The sequence below is a fragment of the Coregonus lavaretus genome (assembly GCF_964263955.1).
Source record: "Coregonus lavaretus genome assembly, chromosome: 33".
Lineage (NCBI taxonomy): Eukaryota > Metazoa > Chordata > Actinopteri > Salmoniformes > Salmonidae > Coregonus > Coregonus lavaretus.
Window position 1 is genome coordinate 22396192 of NC_140020.1, and position 21554 is coordinate 22417745.

At 43.6% G+C, this 21554-nt stretch overlaps 1 protein-coding gene across 1 annotated transcript in view; it reads left to right on the forward strand.

Moving 5' to 3' along the window:
* The window catches only part of jag2b (jagged canonical Notch ligand 2b), a 105749-nt gene that overhangs the window by 31187 nt on the left and 53008 nt on the right, over nt 1-21554 (forward strand). The window contains exons 3-5 of the mRNA XM_084150887.1: nt 7628-7682; nt 12474-12731; nt 18396-18456. Coding sequence (XP_084007013.1) covers nt 7628-7682; nt 12474-12731; nt 18396-18456 — 374 coding nt within the window. The remainder of the gene's footprint in view (nt 1-7627; nt 7683-12473; nt 12732-18395; nt 18457-21554) is intronic.

The window sequence follows — 21554 nt, forward strand, 5'->3', positions numbered from 1 at the left end:
CCTGCACCTGTGGCAGTCTCACCCCACATCGAATCCCTCCCCCGCACCATGCTGTCTAGTCTGCTCCCTCAGCCTGTAGCCGCCACCACCACCCACCAGACCCCACCTGATTGACAAGGTGTGAGCCAATTAGACCTCCCTATTTAGCCGAAGTCTGAGTGGTGGACTTTGTTGTAAACATACAGTACTAGTCAAAAGTTTGGACACCTACTCATTCCAGGGTTTTTCTTTATTTTTACTATTTTTTACATTGACATTTTAGTCATTTAGCAGACGCTCTTATCCAGAGCCACTTAGTTAGTGAGTGCATACATTTTCATACTGGCCCCCCTTGGGAAACGAACCCACAACCCTGTCGTTGCAAGCGCCATGCTCTACCAAATGAGCTACAGGGGACTACATTGTAGAAAAAATGTGAAGACATCAACAGTATGAAATAACACATTGAATCATGTAGTAACCAAGTAAGTCTTAAACAAATCAAAATATATTTGAGATTCTTCAAAGTAGCCACCCTTTGCCTTGATGACAGTTTTGCACACTCTTGGCATTCTCTCAACCAGCTTCATGAGGTAGTCACCTGGAATGCATTTCAATTAACAGGTGTGCCATGTTAATTTGTGGAATTTCTTTCCTTAATGTGTTTGAGACAATCAGTTGTGTTGTGACTAGGTAGGGGTGGTATACAGAAGATAGCCCTATTTGGGAAAAGACCAAGTCCATATTATGGCAAGAACAGCTCAAATCAGCAAAGAGAAATGACAGTCCATCATCACTTTAAGACATGAAGGTCAGTCAATCCGGAAATTCCAAGAACTTTGAACGTTTCTTCACATGCAGTCGCAAAAACCATCAAGTGCTATAATGAGACTGGCTCTCATGAGGACCGCCACAGGAAAGGAAGACCCAGAGTTACCTCTGTTGCAGAGGATAAGTTCATTAGAGTTAACTGCATCTCTGATTGCAGCCCAAATAAATGCTTCACAGAGTTCAAGTAACAGACACATCTCAACATCAACTGTTCAGAGGAGACTGCGTGATTCAGGCCTTAATGGTCGAATTGCTGCAAAGAAACCACTACTAAAGGACACCAATAATAAGAAGAGACTTTGCTTGGGTCAAGAAACATGAGCAATGGACATTAGACCGGTGGAAATCTGTCATTTGGTCTGATGAGTCCAAATTTGATATTTTTGGTATTTTGTGAGATGCAGAGTAGGTGAACGGATGATCTCCGCATGTGTGGTTCCCACCGTGAAGCATGGAGGAGGTGTGAGGGTGCTTTGCTGGTGACATTGTCAGTGATTTTTTTCAAATTCAAGGCACACTTAACTAGCATGGCTACCACAGCATTCTGCAGCGATACGCCATCCCATCTGGTTTGCACTTGGGACTATGTTTTTCAACAGGACAATGACCCAACACACCTCCAGGCTGTGTAAGGGCTATTTGACCAAAAAGGAGAGTGATGGAGTGCTGCATCAGGTGACCTGGCCTCCACAATCACCCGACTTCAACCCAATTGAGAAGTTTGGGATGAGTTGGACCGCAGAGTGAAGGAAAAGCAGCCAACAAGTGCTCAGCGTGTGTGGGAACTCCTTCAAGACTGTTGGAAAAGCGTTCCTGGTGAAGCTGGTTGAGAGAATGCCAAGAGTGTGCAAAGCTGTCAAGGCAAAGGCTGGCTACTTTGAAAAATCTAAAATATATTTTGATTGAACACTTTTTTTTGGTTACTACATGATTCCATATGTGTTTTCATAGTTTTGATGTCTTCTCTATTATTCTACAATGTAGAAAATAGTAAAAATAAAGAAAAACCCATGAATGAGTAGGACTGGTACTGTAACGCTTTATTGGTCAGGGGGTGTAAGGCTTCTCGTTCTCCATATCCCCCTATACGTTTTTAAGTCCTGTAATCCTCTAAGGAAGGGTCTATGTGAGTGTCGAGCATCCAAGGGCACTTGGTTTTCTTGTGCGTGTGAACTATGTTCTTACTAACACACTTTAGAACAGCAGTCTAGTATTGTGGTTCCCAGTCTTGTCTATATACGTGTTTAGATGTCATATGATCAGCAGCAAACGGCTCCTATCGCCTGGGGTGTACAACATGGGGAGAACATCGGGTTCATCTCATTTATAATGTTGTGTGTGTGTAATGCACTTGCAAAGCACTTAACCCTAATGTGCTCCAGGGGTGCCGTACTACTATGGCTGACCCTGTAAAATGACACGTTTCACTGCAGCTATCCGGTGTATGTGACAATATAAATGTTTTATTAAAAAAATGTGTATGCTTGTGTGCCCACAAGCATGTGGGTGGGGGTATTGGTGTTTGTAGGTATATTTGAGCTCTCAACGTGTGTGTGTGTGTTGTGCCTGGAATGCGGAGCACCGGTGTCTCTTTAGGGGAGGGGGGGGATGGTTGACAGTGTTGGGGACCGAGAGTCTTTGTTCCATCCCTCGCCCACACCCCCCCCCCCCCATCCATCTATCCATCCATCCATCGCTCGCTCCATCCATTTTGGCAGCTGTCACTTAATCCATCTAATCACTGAGGGAGAGGGTGTGTGTTAAACGAGACTGACTGGCCCTCTCTTCGCTCGCGCGCAACTGACGCTGTCTCTCTCCTGATGCTAACATCACTCTCTTTATGACATACTCACACAAGAATACAGACACTCTCTCGCGCTACCGCTCTGTTTTTCTCACATACACACAAACACGTAATAGAAACACACACACACACACACTCTCCTCTTGCGCTAACAAGTCTCTCACTCACACACACACACACTCTCACACACACACACACGCATACCCCCCCACACACACACACGGATGCACACATCTTATACACAGATAATCACCATTCCGGACCCCCATTAATGTACATATTCATACGAGGCCCCTCACGCATGGACACACACTCAGACAGGGGCGGGGGGGGGATGGGCGGAAAGGTCAGAAGCAGCGCTGCATGTCGTGGGATGATCCATGTTCATGTCAAATAATCCATCTTTGGCGAGGCGCATCTGTTGTGTGTCTGCATCGGACAGGAGGGTGGCAGACAGGCAGCCATCCTACGTGCGCCATAGCCAAGCCCCCTGTCCCCAGCCTCTCTCTCTTACACACACACACACAACCCCAGACAACACACTTTAATCCCACAGCAGTGCACAGCCAGCCAGCCAGTAGGATTCCCTCGATCAGATCAACAACAAACACACACACACACACCACCATCCCCCCCCCCCCTTTTTCTCTCTCTCTGTGCCTCTCCCCCGTCATACTAACTTTACGATCTCCCTCATTAGACACACAGTGCCGTTATCATAGCCACAGAGTTAGTCATAAATACTGGAGACCTGCCCATGACGTTTGACATGATGACAGTGGTTGTGTGACGTACTGCAAAGAGGCTATTTAGGTCAGCTGGTTGCTTAGCAGTGTGCCCTGCTGGCCAGCTAGATTTTTACCCCAGCGGTGGTCATGTTATGACGCTGTGTTTGCGGTCGGTTATTGTAAGCTGTTGCGTCAGCTGTAGAGACCGCTTGTGACGTTTTGTTACATCACATTGGCAATGGTGGAGGGTAGTAGGACTAACGACGTGGGTTGAATGTAGTGGTTGCAAAGTGTTATTGGCCCGGTCCAGACAGCAACAACCCTTAGCCCCTAGAGGCACGTATAGATTTGAAACCATTGCGTAGGTGTAAGTAATATGAAAATGTCAAATTTGCCTACCAGAGGACAAAGTGGATCTACAACTATATTGGTTGTTATCCAATCTTTCTATTAAATGCCTATAGGGGGAGTAGTCTGGATGAGTTGTTCCGTTTCACTTCACGATTTCATTCCCAGAGGGGGGGTGGGAGGGAGGAAAAGGGATGTGTCTGAGTCTGACCCTGTTTCTGCTCCCCATCACCTGACTGATGGTACAGTATCCTCAGTTAATCATGGTATATCCTACACTGAGTGTATAAAACATTAGGAACTGTGTAACATTGTGGTCCTCTGTAGCTCAGCTGGTAGAGCACGGCGCTTGTAACGCCAAGGTAGTGGGTTCGATCCCCGGGACCACCCATACACAAAAAAAAATGTATGCACGCATGACTGTAAGTCGCTTTGGATAAAAGCGTCTGCTAAATGGCTTATTATTATTATAATATTATTATTATTATATTAGGAACACCTGCTCTTTCTATGACAGACTGACCAGGTCAATCCAGGTGAAAGCTATGAGCACGTATTGATGTCACTTGTTAAATCCACTTCAATCAGTGTAGATGAAGAGGAGGAGACAGGTTAAAGAAGGATTTTTAAGCCTTGGTATGGTAGTAGGTGCAAGGTGCACCGGTTTGAGTGTGTCAAGAACTGCAACGCTGCTGGGTTTTTCACATTCAACAGTTTGCCGTGTGTATCAAGAATGGTCCACCACCCAAAGGACATCCAGCCAACTTGACACAACTGTGGGAAGCATTGGAGTCAATATGGGCCAGCATCCCTGTGGAACGCTTTCGACAACTTGTAGAGTCCATGCCCAAATTGAAGAAAAAAACCCCAGAAAATCACATTGTAGGATTTTTAATGAATTTATTTGCAAATTATGGTGGAAAATAAGTATTTGGTCACCTACAAACAAGCAAGATTTCTGGCTCTCACAGACCTGTAACAACTTCTTTAAGAGGCTCCTCTGTCCTCCACTCGTTACCTGTATTAATGGCACCTGTTTGAACTTGTTATCAGTATAAAATACACCTGTCCACAACCTCAAACAGTCACACTCCAAACTCCACTATGGCCAAGACCAAAGAGCTGTCAAAGGACACCAGAAACAAAATTGTAGACCTGCACCAGGCTGGGAAGACTGAATCTGCAATAGGTGTGGTCCTCTGTAGCTCAGCTGGTAGAGCACGGCGCTTGTAACGCCAGGGTAGTGGGTTCAATCCCCGGGACCACCCATACACAAAAAAAAAATGTATGCACGCATGACTTGTAAGTCGCTTTGGATAAAAGCGTCTGCTAAATGGCATATTATTATTATTATTATTATTATTATTATTATTATTATTATTATTATTATTATTATGTAAGCAGCTTGGTTTGAAGAAATCAACTGTGGGAGCAATTATTAGGAAATGGAAGACATACAAGACCACTGATAATCTCCCTCGATCTGGGGCTCCACGCAAGATCTCACCCCGTGGGGTCAAAATGATCACAAGAACGGTGAGCAAAAATCCCAGAACCACACGGGGGGACCGAGTGAATGACCTGCAGAGAGCTGGGACCAAAGTAACAAAGCCTACCATCAGTAACACACTACGCCGCCAGGGACTCAAATCCTGCAGTGCCAGACGTGTCCCCCTGCTTAAGCCAGTACATGTCCAGGCCCGTCTGAAGTTTGCTAGAGTGCATTTGGATGATCCAGAAGAGGATTGGGAGAATGTCATATGGTCAGATGAAACCAAAATAGAACTTTTTGGTAAAAACTCAACTCGTCGTGTTTGGAGGACAAAGAATGCTGAGTTGCATCCAAAGAACACCATACCTACTGTGAAGCATGGGGGTGGAAACTTCATGCTTTGGGGCTGTTTTTCTGCAAAGGGACCAGGACGACTGATCCTTGTAAAGGAAAGAATGAATGGGGCCATGTATCGTGAGATTTTGAGTGAAAACCTCCTTCCATCAGCAAGGGCATTGAAGATGAAACGTGGCTGGGTCTTTCAGCATGACAATGATCCCAAACACACCGCCCGGGCAACGAAGGAGTGGCTTCTTAAGAAGCATTTCAAGGTCCTGGAGTGGCCTAGCCAGTCTCCAGATCTCAACCCCATAGAAAATCTTTGGAGGGAGTTGAAAGTCCGTGTTGCCCAGCGACAGCCCCAAAACATCACTGCTCTAGAGGAGATCTGCATGGAGGAATGGGCCAAAATACCAGCAACAGTGTGTGAAAACCTTGTGAAGACTTACAGAAAACGTTTGACCTGTGTCATTGCCAACAAAGGGTATATAACAAAGTATTGAGAAACTTTTGTTATTGACCAAATACTTATTTTCCACCATAATTTGCAAATACATTTTTCCTCAATTTGTCTGTCATAGTTGACGTGTACATATGATGAAAATTACAGGCCTCTCTCATCTTTTTAAGTGGGAGAATTGGTGGCTGACTAAATACTTTTTTCCCCCACTGTAAATGCCTTAATCGGCGCATGTGCTAGCACCAGCCGAGCGAGCCTCCCTCTTTAGCGCGAGTTAAGGGAGTTCAGAACAACTGACAGTATGTGAAAACTACCTAAGCATACAAACTTTTTATGTCCGAAATCAATCAAATATGCTTAGCAAAAATAACATGGTCGCTGTGGAAGAACGTTTATTTTGATTGCCGGTTTTCTTCATTTATCGGAGTGCCATCAGGTAGCCTGATTTCAGATGTGTCCATGTAAACAGGATTAATAGAGAAATCCTTCTTCTTGAAAAGCATGTACATTTTAATCAAACTATTATATTAATCTGACTGACTATCCACAATAATCGCATTGTGTGCATGTAACCGCACTCACTGTTTTTAAAGTCACCATTGGCCTCATGGTGAAATCCCTGACCGGTTTCCTTTCTCTCCGGCAACTGTGTTAGGAAAGACGCCTGTATCTTTGTACTGACTGGGTGTATTGATTCACCATACAAAGTGTAATTAACTTCTTCATATTCAAAGGGGTATTCAATGTCTGCTTTTTAAAAAATTTACCCATCTACCAATAGGTGCCCTTTTGTGAGGCATTGGATAACCTCCCTGGTCTTTGGTTGAAATCCTATTTGAAATGAACTGCTTGACTGAGGGACCTTACATATAATTGTATGTGTGGGGTACAGAGATGAGGTAGTCATGAAAAAAATCATGTAAAACACTATTATTGCACGGAGTGAGTCCATGCAACTTATGTGACATTTTTACTCCTGAACTTATTTAGGCTTGCCATAACAATGGGGTTAAATACTTATTGACAAAATATGTAAGCTTTTCATATTTTAATTTTTTGCAAACTTTTCCAAAAACATAATTACAATTTGACATTATGGGGTATTTTCTGAAGGCACTGTATATTATACCTACAACCCAATGTTATGTTTTAAATCTTTAAACATCTTTAATTAGGGTCAAAGTTTGAACAATTGATTTTTTTTTTTTATTACTCTTAGTTAACTACATAAAACCATGTGATTAACTATTTATTTGTGTAATAATTTGACAGCCCTATTTTCAACGCACACACATTGTGCATAGGCCATGTGGCTCCCATGGCTCTCTTTTTTTCAGGCAAAGTTCACCTGTGGCGCATTCCTAGTCGAGGGGTAACACTCTTTGGCAGAATGCACACGTTAGAGCCCCGATGGTCATGAGTTCAATCCCTGCCTTCGCCTTTCCAGCATTCTCTCTTTGTAACTTCTATCCCCCATCCATTTCAATAATGTCTCAATAAAGCTCGAAATGTGCATAGATATAATGTATCAATAAAGTTCGAAATGTGCACGGAAGGTGGAATTACACTGATAATGCCTTTTGTAAATTGTTCTTTATTTGTTGTTTCCAGAGAATATGACTGACTCTCTCCATCTCTCTGTCTAGCGGGCGTACACCCTCATCGTAGAGGCCTGGGACTGGGACAACTCCACCCGCAACAGTGAGTACAAGAATGCATACACCCACTCGCCCTGTCTTTCCTTGCCATTACAATGGTTACAGCTGTTGTGCAATTTTTGGAGACACTTTATTGACACGGCAGCACTTCTGTAGCTAGCAGAATAGAATTGGGGCATTTGCTAACTAAGTGTAAACGGTTTTAGCTGGCTAGCTAATCATCTTGGCTAACTTTGGGAAGTGAAACAATTCACTTATTTACTGATGATTAGCCATTGGAAATCTCTTTGCCATTTTGGAGACTGCTAGTTTAATGCTAGCAAAGTGTCTCCAGTAATGTTTGTCACAATTTGTAACGTCTCCACTTTCCAATCGTATAATGGCTGACCAAAGGGAACATCAGAGGGTAGCTAGGTGGCCATTGTTTTAGTTCCTTGGAGTTTAGATTAATGGAAGTGATGCAATTTTAGATTAAATGTACTGCTCCTCTGTAGGGAGATAAGGGGTTTAGGTGTGTAGCAGTGGGTTGCTCAGATATCTGGAAATGTCCTGGCTTGCCTCGACCAAAACACCTGGAGTGCCATGGGCTCGACAGTAAAAAATGTAAATTTCTTCAAACAGTTTTTTAGCCTAATAAATCCTCAATGGAGTTATATTAAAAAATATATAATAATTGAGCAAAGTGTTCAAGGCTGGAGTGAGTGTGTGTGCGTGCAACTACATGTGTTTGCATGCTCGCCCCACTTTTGCCACATGGGCATGTCCTTTTTTGATAGGATTGGGGTCCCTACCACAAATCCGGTGATCGTAGAACATTTTGGTGTCGGATACTCTGTCAACCCCCTCGCACAGACCGGTCTGCTCCTACCTTGACAGAACATAGACATTAAGTCCTAGCTCTGCATAACAATCTATAGGCCAATTGGTGGAAATGTCTAGAGAAAACCCTGTATGGATCTTTGCTCCGAGGGTCTGCCACTGCTCGCTCCGTGCGCCACCTTTCGGCAGCTGTATCCTGTTTTCTCTCTGGGCTGTCCTCTGGGTGTGCTCCCATCTCCCCTTTTTGCCGCTTGAGGAAGTGTTGGGAGGAAGGCGCAGCACTGATGGAGGAATGTAGCATATGTGAGAAGAGGTGGTGGTGGACGCTAGTGTCTGTGCGTGTGGCCCTTTGACTGTCCTACTGAACATACTACTAACTGCACAGACTACTGAATGCATTGATTGTGTATCCTGGTGAACGCTGCATGTACTGTAACTGCTGCACTTTGCATTGACCTTTCACGTTTAGGCGGCGGTCAGAAAGGGATTGTATAAATCTGTAAAAAAATGGATGATCCAATAGCTTTTCAGTGGCTCGTATGTTGACGGAAGACAATGAGGACGGAGAGCATCCACACTTATTATGCAACTTGTTACTTTTGATGGACTAATGTAAATGTGTACATGCTTTTCATCCGTTTTTCGTCAGTGTCTGTCTGGCCACGGCCTGATGCGTCATTCACATTAACCATAAGTACTCTGTTACGTTGCGCCGGATGTCAATCATTTGAATGGGGACCGTCCATAGTGTGGAATCGCAATGCCCCCTTGCGGTTGAAGGCTCCGTTTCGAGACGGATACTCTGCGTCTTCAGTCCGGCCAGAGTCCATCGATTAACAGGAAGTTACCAAACCACAGAAGATGAAAATATGTGGTTTATGGGATAGCTAGCAACTTGTAAACAATTACCCATTCCTATAAGTGAGTACTATTTTATGTTAAAAAGAATAAACATTTAAGCCAATTATACTTTCTGTTGTGTCCCCTTTTAGTTTGTGATTGTAATGGCGTTTGTTTTTGATGATTATTAGGTGGAGGTCGCTAGCTACAGTAAAGCCTAGCTTTTAGCTAGCTAGCTGCTCTGTAAGATGGCTTGACTTGCTAGAACGTTATAGAAACAAGTTGAGGAAAAAGTAACTAAACAAAATATTTTATCAACTGAAACGATATGTTTCTCCTGTCTTGAATGGAAATGTTATATTTAGCAATCTCCCATATTAAATGCGATCTCTGACAAGAGACTCCATCTTGTCTTGCGTTGTGAAACAACGAGATTGAGTGAAGTTGACATACGGCGTAATGAAATGCGTCACGATGCAAACGGGGCATTAGTCCTAGTTTACTTGTTGAAATTAAATGAGTGTGGCTGTAAGCCATTAAGGCAGACTTAGCTGACTGGGTGGCTAGCTACTGGCTAATTAGCTCTGCAGCTGCAGCGCTAGCCCTTTAGCCCCATGCTGATGTCACCATGCTCTAATGGCTGCCAAACTGCAAAGTACTGTGGCATCCACATGAACTCAGCAGCAGCTCTGTCAATCGGTCTGTATGAGTTTGAGTTGGTTTGATTTATTTTATTATTATAGTTTCATGCATATTCAGGATGCACAGCCCACATGGGCTTATAAGACACATTGCTATAGCAAAATTAAATAATCATATATGTCAATCTATTCATCTACACTACATGGACAAATGTATATGGACACCCCTTCAAATTAGTGGATTCGGCTATTTCAGCCACACCCGTTGCTGACCGGTGTATAAAATCGTGCACACAGCCATGCAATCTCCATAGACAAACATTGGCAGTAGAATGGCCCGTACTGAAGAGCTCAGTGACTTTCAACGTGGCACCTTCATAAGATGCCACCTTTCCAACAAGTCAGTTTGTCAAATTTCTGCCCTGCTAGAGTTGCCCCGGTCAACTGTAAGTGGTGTTATTGTGAAGTGGAAACCCGGGGGGGGGTGGGAGAGAATTTGTTTACATCCCTGTTAGTGAACATTTCTCCTTTGCCAAGATAATCCATCCACCTGACAGGTGTGGGATATCAAGAAGCTGATTAAACGGCATGATCATTACACAGGTGCACCTTGTGCTGGGGACAATAAAAGGCCACTCTAAAAGGTGCAGTTTTGTCACACAACACAATGCCCCAGATGTTTCAAGTTTTGAGGGAGAGCGTGCAATTGGCATGCTGACTGCAGAAATGTCCACCAGAGCTGTTGCCAGAGAATTGAATGTTAATTTCTCTACCATAAGCTGCCTCCGATATAATTTTAGGGAATTTGGCAGTACGTGCAACCGGCCTCACAACCGCAGACCACGTGTATGACGTCGTGTGGACGAGCGGTTTGCTGATGTCAATGTGAAGAGTGCCCCATGGTGGCGGTGGGGTTATGCTATGGGCAGGCATAAGCTACGGACAACAAACACACTTGCATTTCATCAATGACAATTTGAATGCACAGAGATACGGTGACGAGATCCTGAGGCCCATTGTCGTGCCATCACCTCATATTTCAGCATGATAATGCATGGCCCCATGTCGCAAGGATCTGTACACAATTCCTGGAAGCCGAAAATGTCCCAGTTCTTCCATGGCCTGCATACTCACCAGACATGTCACCAATTGAGCATGTTTGGGATGCTCTAGATCGAGGTGTACGACAGCATATTCCAGGTCCAGCCAATATCCAGCAACTTCGCATGCACGCACACATGGCAGTGGAAAAACAATTGAGAAAACAAAACAAAAGTTATTGACTTTCAAGTAGTATGTATGTATGTGACAACCAGAGAGGCACAGTAAGATTTAGCATTTGTGTGTGTTGACTCACCAGCATTATGTCCTCCAGTGGGGCCCCCGGGGACCTCAGGAAAGGGCCTGAAAGGCTGTTTGCGTTGTGTTTATCAAGCAGGATGTGCTGCGGACGACTCAGTGTTTAGACACTGAACAGCGCGGCCCGGGGGGGCCATTGTCCTCTATCTGGAAGCACTGGGGGTTATTTCTGTTATTGTTGCTTAATTCGTCTGACGTTGTCAGAGGAAGGTGTGTGTGTGTTTGCGCTCATGAGATTGGGATGTGTGTTGCAAGGGAGGGGGGGCAGTCCGGCGCATTGGGGCAGAGGAAATTGCAGGCCCCGTATTTCCTCTGCGTTTGTCGTCTCCGATCCCACTGTGATAAAGATTGCCTTCTTTGTCGGAGCTGGCAGAGCAGAAAAATGTAATAGTTATTGTGAGCGTAGCGTGCTGTTGGCTAGCAGCTATCCAACCCCCCCCACCGCCTCCCTCCTGATAGACGGCAATGCCCTTTTGGATGCAAAGAGCGTAGCGTTATTAGCATACACCACTGAGGATAAGAAAACGGGCCGTTTTGCTGTAGATTGAGTTGGGTAGTTAAAATTCAGGTGGTCATTTGCCGATTGGACCACCATAGAATACATTTGTGAGCATCTCCCTCACACCACAGATAGATTTTTATCTACTCTTTGTGTTGGTTGTATCTGTATGAACTATTGAGATAATAGTTCAGACTGCTGAGTTGGATGTGGCCGGTCTTCCCAGGTTCATCGGGGCAAGTTGTGTGTCTAGTGGAAGTTGGTTTCCTTTCTTTGGGTCTTCCTTCATTATCACTGATTGAATCGTTGGAAGCAATAAACTAGAATCCAATTTACCAACAGTGGAAAGGAATCCATTTTAGCATTGATGCGCAGTCCTGGTGTATTCTGGCAACCGTCAATGACAATGCCCTAGGTCAAGGGTCACCTTTTGGGTCGACGGCCACATCGGGACTTTGAAATTCAATGAAGGGCCGCACAGTTATTTTTTGGGACCGATTTTTTGTTTTGTTTGTCAAAATCAATTAGCAGGCTAGAAAAATGATAGTTATTTGAAAATGTTATACCCTTGCAAAAGCCATTCTCTGTTGACAATTCCATTGACCCTCAGGACCATTTCAAAAGTTTTTTATCTTCATAACCTGAAACTTTCGTTTTAATCTTCCTTTTTTGGCAGATGACGAGGAGCTGCTGATCGAGCGGAGCATCCACACAAGCATGATCAACCCTGGTGACCACTGGCAGACCATCCAGCACGATGGGCCCGTGGCGCGCCTCGAGTACCGCATCCGTCTGAAGTGCAATGAGAACTACTATGGCAGCAAGTGCAACAAGCAGTGCCGGCCACGCGACGACTACTTCGGTCACTACCGCTGCGAGCAGTCGGGCAACCGCGTGTGCCTGGAGGGCTGGATGGGCGAAGACTGCCGAACGGGTGAGTTGGTGATCTTGGCACGTTAGCATGTGATCCCAATTCAGCAGATGGGGGGGGGAATTCCATAATTCCATCAGGTGGCAATGGTATATGGGTACTGGGCATGCTAGCAAGCTCCGAGTGCTATAGGTCTGGCCTATTATTAAATGTGGCCTTTATTAAAAGCCACTCTATGGCCTCCACCGCTTGATAAATGTACATGGCTCGCTCCCCTGCTTTTATAGTCCATTGGTAATCCACCTTGATGTGCTGAATACATGCTTCCAATACAATGTAGTCGGTTTAAAGCTGCTATATGTAACATTTTAGCGATACGTTCAATTCCAATTGTTTTTGTGTATGACTTAGAAAAACACAATGGCTTTGCATTAGTTTCTTCAGAGACTTGCACTATTGTTATATTGTTTTCAACCTCTGAGGACCTCTTTTCTTGTATACGCTGAAGCTGGCTAGCTAGGCCACTCTGACAGTAAAGAAACATAATGTCCATCAGGGCCATACATAGACCTTTGCCCCGACTTTCATTATTCACAACTCGAAATTCATAACGTTCCAACTGCCTCTGTAGCCAAAATGTCAACATTTATAGGCCTATTTATTTTCTGCAACAACAACACTCACTCATCACACATTGTAAGCAAGCTAGTGCCGGTGACTCCTAGGCCTAGAGACGACGAGAGTTGATTGAAATCGGGAAAAGAGTGGCTATCAGCTGATCAGAGCGAATGATGTAGATATGCTAGTTAGCTATGCTTTCAAAACAAACTCCTTCTTTACTTGATTTGAGTTTGTTCTGCTGCTGATATGTCTCTTACTGACAAGCAGTCGAATTGCCCCATTCTTTGTCCCTAACAGTGTGACAGATCCAACTCAAAAGTAGCCTCCTACCAGTATTCAAGTCTCCCTGCCTGGCACCCACAGCCAGTGGCCGCTGCATGCAAGTCAGACGAGTGCACTCTTGGGAGGTGGTATTTTATGAGATTCAAGAGCTTATGAAATTGGCCAGTTTGATGTGCAATTTGTTACATTTAAAATACAAAAATAAGACAAATAAAAAATCCACTAAGCTGCGAGGGCACATTTTCGTAGTAGGGCAAAAGGGCAGGTGCTCGGCAACTGGTTGAGTGCTCTCTGTGCACGATGTCCGTTTTAATTTTCATCTCAAGGAATGAAATTCCTTTACGACTTTATCATAGACATTATGTGGAGAAGAGATGTTACCGAGTTCACCTTTTAAAGCTTGTTAGACTAGCCACTCCTGTCTATTCCCCCTCATGCTGCAGCTGTGATGTGAAAATAGCATGTTCACACACTGGCACAGAGGCTCTCAGGACTGGGTGTTTCTATGTATCATTCTTCAGTAGGCTACACCTGTCAATCAACTGATCAATGCATCCTACTGCATGCTGTAGACTTATAAATAAGGTGGTAACAGACCATTCAGTGCTTTAGGGCGTGTTCATTGTCATAGTGACAACTGCAATTCATACTTTAATGTACATGTAATAAAACATATTGAAACTCATATTTAAATGTAGCAATTCAACAACAAACACTGTTTAGCCTGCGCATCTTTTACATCATGTCATTGCTTGCCTCGTTGCTCAAGTGGTTTGCAAGTGATTTAAAAAAATATATATGGTTGTCAATTTTTTGGGATCTTTTTCACTGTGCTCGTCTGTCCTGGGCAACCATTTGCAATGCATCAGTGCAACAATGTTATCACACCATTGCGCGCTCTCTCTCCTTTCAAACACCCCTATTTTACATTCAGCGAGCAAGCTGGAATCTCTCCTCGATAGGCTAGTAGTACTAATTAAAATGCTATGAATTAAGTGTACAACAAGCAATTGGTGTCTAGTTTTTCCTGGGACTCCCAAGAGCTAAGAAGAGTAGCTGTAGCTGAGAGGCCAGGTGTGTAGATGCGCAGAGAAAACCGTGTAGCCTAAGTTAGAAGCGTATGCAACCCATCATGCATTAGCTAAATATTAGGCCTAATACTTCAGTGAAGCCTATTCCAATGAATTTACAGGGAAAAATATATATAATATAATATTACCAATCAAAAGTTTGGGGTCACTTAGACATTTCCTTGTTTTTGAAAGAATAATTTTTTTTTTTGTCCATTAAAATAACATCAAATTGATCAGAAATACAGTGTAGACATTGTTAATGGCTATTGTAGCTGGAAACGGCTGATTAAAAAAAGAGAGAAAAAAGAGGAATATCTACATAGGCGTACAGAGGCCCATCATCAGCAACCATCAGTCCTGTGTTCCAATGGCACGTTGTGTTTGCATCCCGGAGTCGCCTCTTCACTGTTGACGTTGAGACTGGTGTTTTGCAGGTACTATTTAATGAAGCGGCCAGTTGAGGACCTGTGAGGCGTCTGTTTCTCAAACTAGACACTGTAATGTATTTGTCCTCTTGCTCAGTTGTGCACCGGGGCCTCCCACTCTTTCTGTTCTGGTTAGAGCCAGTTTGCACTGTTCTGTGAAGGGAGTAGTACACAGCGTTGTACAAGATCTTCAGTTTCTTGGCAGTTTCTCGCATGGAATAGCCTACATTTCTCAGAACAAGAATAGACTGAGTTTCAGAAGAAAGTTATTTGTTTCTGGCCATTTTGTGCCTGTAATCGAACCCACAATTGCTGATGCTCCAGATACTCAACTAGTCTCAAGAAGGCCAGATTTATTGCTTCTTTAATCAGCACAACAGTTTTCAGCTGTGCTAACATAATTGCAAAAGGGTTTTCTAATGATCAATTCACCTTTTTAAATGATAAACTTGGATTAGCAAACACAACGTGCCATTGGAACACAGGACAGATGGTTACTGATAATGGGCCTCTGTACGCCTATGTAGATATTCCGTTTCCAGCTACAATAGCAAGTAGCTACAATTTACAACGTTAACAATGTCTACACTGTATTTCTGATCAATTTGATGATATTTTAATGGACAAAAAAATTGCTTTTCTTTCGAAAACGTGGACATTTCTAAGTGACCCCAAACGTTTGAACGGTTTTGTGTACGTACATACATACATACATACATACATACATACATACATACATACATACATACAGTGGGGGAAAAATAGTATTTAGTCAGCCACCAATTGTGCAAGTTCTCCCACTTAAAAAGATGAGAGCGGCCTGTCATTTTCATCATAGGTACACGTCAACTATGACAGACAAATTGAGAAAAGAAATTCCAGAAAATCACATTGTAGGATTTTTAATGAATTTATTTGCAAATTATGGTGGAAAATAAGTATTTGGTCACCTACAAACAAGCAAGATTTCTGGCTCTCACAGACCTGTAACTTCTTATTTAAGAGGCTCCTCTGTCCTCCACTTGTTACCTGTATTAATGGCACCTGTTTGAACTTGTTATCAGTATAAAAGACACCTGTCCACAACCTCAAACAGTCACACTCCAAACTCCACTATGGCCAAGACCAAAGAGCTGTCAAGGGACACCAGAAACAAAATTGTAGACCTGCACCAGGCTGGGAAGACTGAATCTGCAATAGGTAAGCAGCTTGGTTTGAAGAAATCAACTGTGGGAGCAATTATTAGGAAATGGAAGACATACAAGACCACTGATAATCTCCCTCGATCTGGGGCTCCACGCAAGATCTCACCCCGTGGGGTCAAAATGATCACAAGAACGGTGAGCAAAAATCCCAGAACCACACGGGGGGACCTAGTGAATGACCTGCAGAGAGCTGGGACCAAAGTAACAAAGCCTACCATCAGTAACACACTACGCCGCCAGGGACTCAAATCCTGCAGTGCCAGACGTGTCCCCCTGCTTAAGCCAGTACATGTCCAGGCCCGTCTGAAGTTTGCTAGAGTGCATTTGGATGATCCAGAAGAGGATTGGGAGAATGTCATATGGTCAGATGAAACCAAAATAGAACTTTTTGGTAAAAACTCAACTCGTCGTGTTTGGAGGACAAAGAATGCTGAGTTGCATCCAAAGAACACTATACCTACTGTGAAGCATGGGGGTGGAAACATCATGCTTTGGGGCTGTTTTTCTGCAAAGGGACCAGGACGACTGATCCTTGTAAAGGAAAGAATGAATGGGGCCATGTATCGTGAGATTTTGAGTGAAAACCTCCTTCCATCAGCAAGGGCATTGAAGATGAAACGTGGCTGGGTCTTTCAGCATGACAATGATCCCAAACACACCGCCCGGGCAACGAAGGAGTGGCTTCTTAAGAAGCATTTCAAGGTCCTGGAGTGGCCTAGCCAGTCTCCAGATCTCAACCCCATAGAAAATCTTTGGAGGGAGTTGAAAGTCCGTGTTGCCCAGCGACAGCCCCAAAACATCACTGCTCTAGAGGAGATCTGCATGGAGGAATGGGCCAAAATACCAGCAACAGTGTGTGAAAACCTTGTGAAGACTTACAGAAAACGTTTGACCTGTGTCATTGCCAACAAAGGGTATATAACAAAGTATTGAGAAACTTTTGTTTTTGACCAAATACTTATTTTCCACCATAATTTGCAAATAAATTCATTAAAATCCTACAATGTGATTTTCTGGATTTTTTTTCCTCATTTTGTCTGTCATAGTTGACGTGTACCTATGATGAAAATTACAGGCCTCTCATCTTTTTAAGTGGGAGAACTTGCACAATTGGTGGCTGACTAAATACTTTTTTCCCCCACTGTATATATATATATATATATATATATATATATATAGTTTGCTCCCCAGGCTGCATTCCAGTCCCCGTGGGCACGCAGCTCGACAATCTCCCAAATTTAAGGTTTTTGATCATAACTAGGGTATAACAACACAATGCAATAATGCATTTTATAAAATGTTTCTAGTGAGTAAAGAATTCTAGTCTATGCTGTAAACTGCAGTGAATATGCCATTTCAATAACCGCTAAAAGCCCTGCGTTTTTGAATACATGTTTCATTCCGAAATAATAATCTTTCCTAGGCCTTATTTTAGGCAACCGTTTGGATCAGTAATGGGTCTCTTCTCGACAGTTTACAAGGTCCAGAAAGCCATTAGCAGGCCAGTAGGTGTGTATTTCATCAGGATGTATCGACGTTAACAGATAGACCTACCATCGGAGAAAATAGCCTTCTGTTGCGCTGTTTGTCGTGGATCGTCATTCTCCGAAGTCGTCCTATAAAGAATTGCTCTGAAAGTGATCCAAACGATACCTCTCATTATTCACTCTTTGTAATTATCACTGTAGTGTGAACGCTCCTGTTCACTTGAATTAGAACTAATTAAACATTTTTATTGTTATATTTACCGTCCTTGGTGTGGACTGCCCTTTAGAATGGGCCAGCTGCAGTGTAAAAGAGCGGTAGGGGGGAGTTGGTGGTAGTATGGGGGAGATGGTGGGGCTCACTAAATCACCCGATTTTGACCTTAGTAGTCAAGGGGTTAGAGGAGGGTGGAGAAGAGAGGGGAGGTTTTCTTTGGGGGTCCACGTTGTGTTGCACATGTTTGAGTGAAAGCAAATAAAAGAGCCCCCTACTCCTCCATATGCCCTTCCCTCTCTTACTCTCTTTCCTCCTCTTTCTGGCTCTTTCTCTTAATACTCTCTCTTCTCGTTCACCCTCTTTTACTTTATCTCCCGCTCCTCTTCCACCCTCTCTACTCCCTCCCCCTCTCTCTCACAGCGATCTGCAAGCAAGGCTGCAACCTGTTACATGGAGGCTGCTCAGTCCCGGGGGAATGCAAGTAAGATCCTTTTAACATCTCTCCCTATCACAACTAATTTGAGCTAAGCGATACAAAGTAATATTGTTTTATGACCAAGGTGTTCAGCCTACGATGTAACTTAGAAATATGATATCAATATTTGTGGTTGAGCTGAACTATTAGAATGGAGTCATGAGTGCATTGAGACATGGTCCGTGTCAAATTTTCTTCACAATACAACAGGCTCGTTCTCTTCAGGACAACTCAGGGTATAACTCCATGTCATTTTGTAACTGTACATCAAACATAGTGATCATAAATGTTGACGCTGTATATGAGTTTTATGATATGGAAATGTGAAGTGCACATTTGGACTGGTGTTTTGCTTGCTTGTATGACATCAAAGCGGTATTTATTAGAATCCTCAACGTCTCATCTTTCAAAATACATAGAGTCCTCGTAATTTACAGCATTTCCCCCTCTCAGACAACAAAACATTTGCAAAAGTTTCCCAATTAGCGGTAGGAATGGGGGCAACTTCTTCAGAACGACTGTCAGTCAAAACCCGTACAAAGCTGTGATGCATAGACCGTGAGCTCTGACGTCATGTATAGCATGTTACTGAACAGCCACTGCGTTCCAATTTAGGAGCTTATCAGTGTCCAAATCTGCCCATTTCAACCCGTATAAGGGTACGCGTGTAAAGGGCTACGGAAATGGAGAGCCTGATATATATGGTTCCCTGTGAAGGGAGGATATGACACAACAGGAAATGACACAATATCCTGTCAATCACCTAAACTTCCCACCTTCCCCCGCCTTCCCAATTCCCCCAACCAACCCCCAGTCTTACAGGATGGACTGACTGGCTTCCCTGCCGTCATCAGGAAGGGAGCACTGGTACGAGCCAGACTATTGCTAACAGACCACTCAGAATGTGCCGGGGTTGAGTGAGCGGCAAACTCACTTCCTCGCTCCGTAACAACGAATCCAAAGGAAAGGCCTCTTCCTAACTCGATCCAAAGTAATTTTTTGTTGAGGCACCTCCCAGCGGGCCCGGACAGTACAGGCAAAAGAAACGTGACAGGGGAATGTGAGGTCTTGAGCTGCTGCGGTTCACTGTGTGGGTGGGTACACAGGCTGTTATATTGGTCGTAGCAATAGACTTGCCCTGACACATAAAAAAAAAAAATGAATCAATACAGTAATATGAGATCTGTATGTAAAATACACAGGATACAAATATTACATTCCAGCTAAACAATGGATATATATCGTTTTGTGACAACCCATTTTAATACACATCTAAAAACTGATAATAGTCATATTTTACAGACACATAAAGGTACCCATAAGCATTCATTTCTGAAGAAAAAACACAAATGTAAAAAATGTCTATATAATGTTTTGGAAATACTATGTGATACTACTAGTAAATGCGTATCCTGGCAACCCCATGGGCCGAGTGTACACTTAAGTTTAAATATACACACAATCGCCCTTGGGCAGCCTCATAGGCACACAGAGTTTGGAAAGCTCTCTGGGGGGGGGGATTGGACTGGAGCTGTTTTTGTTGTATAGGCTGGAGACATTAACAGCTATAGTGAAGCTTAGCATAGTTTGTTTCTGTCTTGCTCTTTGGGGTCTAGTACTGTAAAGCACATTTTATAATATAGAAATACATTTGAATTTGATTCTGGATTTGTTTTTACATAGAACAAATTCACATCTCTTTGTGGCTATATATTGCTGCATAAGGTATCTTTAGTTTGAGTATAAGTGGAGAATGGGCCTAAATGTCTGAACCCTTTGAGTTTGAAATACCTAGCTTCAATCTTACTTTTATTTATACTCCTACCATGACAACAATGGACGAAGGGGAAACATTTGACTGGCCTCCGATGCAAATTAACTGACTTCAACCATGCAAAAGATCTAACTAATGTTTTGCTTCAACGTTAGCCTGAGGCATTTTACCCGTTAGCGTAGCATTAGCCTTACAACAAGGGGACCTCCCTCTAGTGCAGGGTTGTCAAACATATGGCCCGCAAGCCCATTCAATCTGTCCCACAGGGAAAAACGATCTTAAGCGACATTGAAATGACCGAAACTGTGTAGAAATGATAATGGACCTACATTGTTAGTCTTTTCACTCTGTCCAGCTAGCTAACAGTCATCAAAATGAAAGCTAAAGACAATTTTTGGAAACGAGTTTGGCAACTCTGCTCTAGTGGTTAGCATAAATATTCGCACAGCTGCAATTAATGTGCTTGTGTTGGCGCTACTGCTAACAGGACTCCTCAAGCCACTCCTATACGGTGGAGCAGCATGGTAAGTATGCGTCAATTCCCCCTAGTTAGCATGGCTAGTAGTATAAATTCTGTGCTTGTGTTAGCGTTACTGCTAACAGGACTCTTCTCAAGCCTCCTATACAGTGGAGGAGCAGCATGCTAGGTATGCGGCTAGCAGAGTTATGGAGACCTTGCCTGTGAGAGGAGCAGCAGCTGGACGTGCTGGTGCTGCAGGAGAGCGAGGCTCAAAATAGCCCCAGCCGCTTCGAAACTGACAAGACAGCTGGGCTGACTGACGGCTCTGGATCGGAAAACCACTGGCCTTGGAATAGCAGGGTGCTGCTGTGTGAAACGATGATTGGTGTGCACACACACTGATGCTTTGACTCGCCACACACACCGCGTACCGCCACAACAGCCTAGGAACCCCTCCACTCACACACATACCCCCCCCCGCACCCCATGGAAGTATTCTTAACCTCTAGTGCCCTGGAATGTCTGCTTCTGCTAAGATTAGTTGGCACAAGGCCTTGAGAGGTTCACTGTCTGTTGGATTCATTATAATTACTTGCTCAGGCTTATGATGGTGCTCTTTCGTCCAATCCCAACTAAGCCCCTATCCCCTATTGCTCTTAGCAATATGTCTACAATTCCACCTTGCCTATTAGAAGGAAAAGGTGAGCTTGTTCATACAATGCTTTACACCTATTCAATCCTATCAGATCCACACAAGTGCGGTCAAAGGGTTCAAGGGTTGGTTTGTGATTGACAGTAGCCTGACTTTTTCCACAGAAGAAAACGTACTGAAACACTGACTACCTGGACTTGTCTCATGAGAATCGCTCA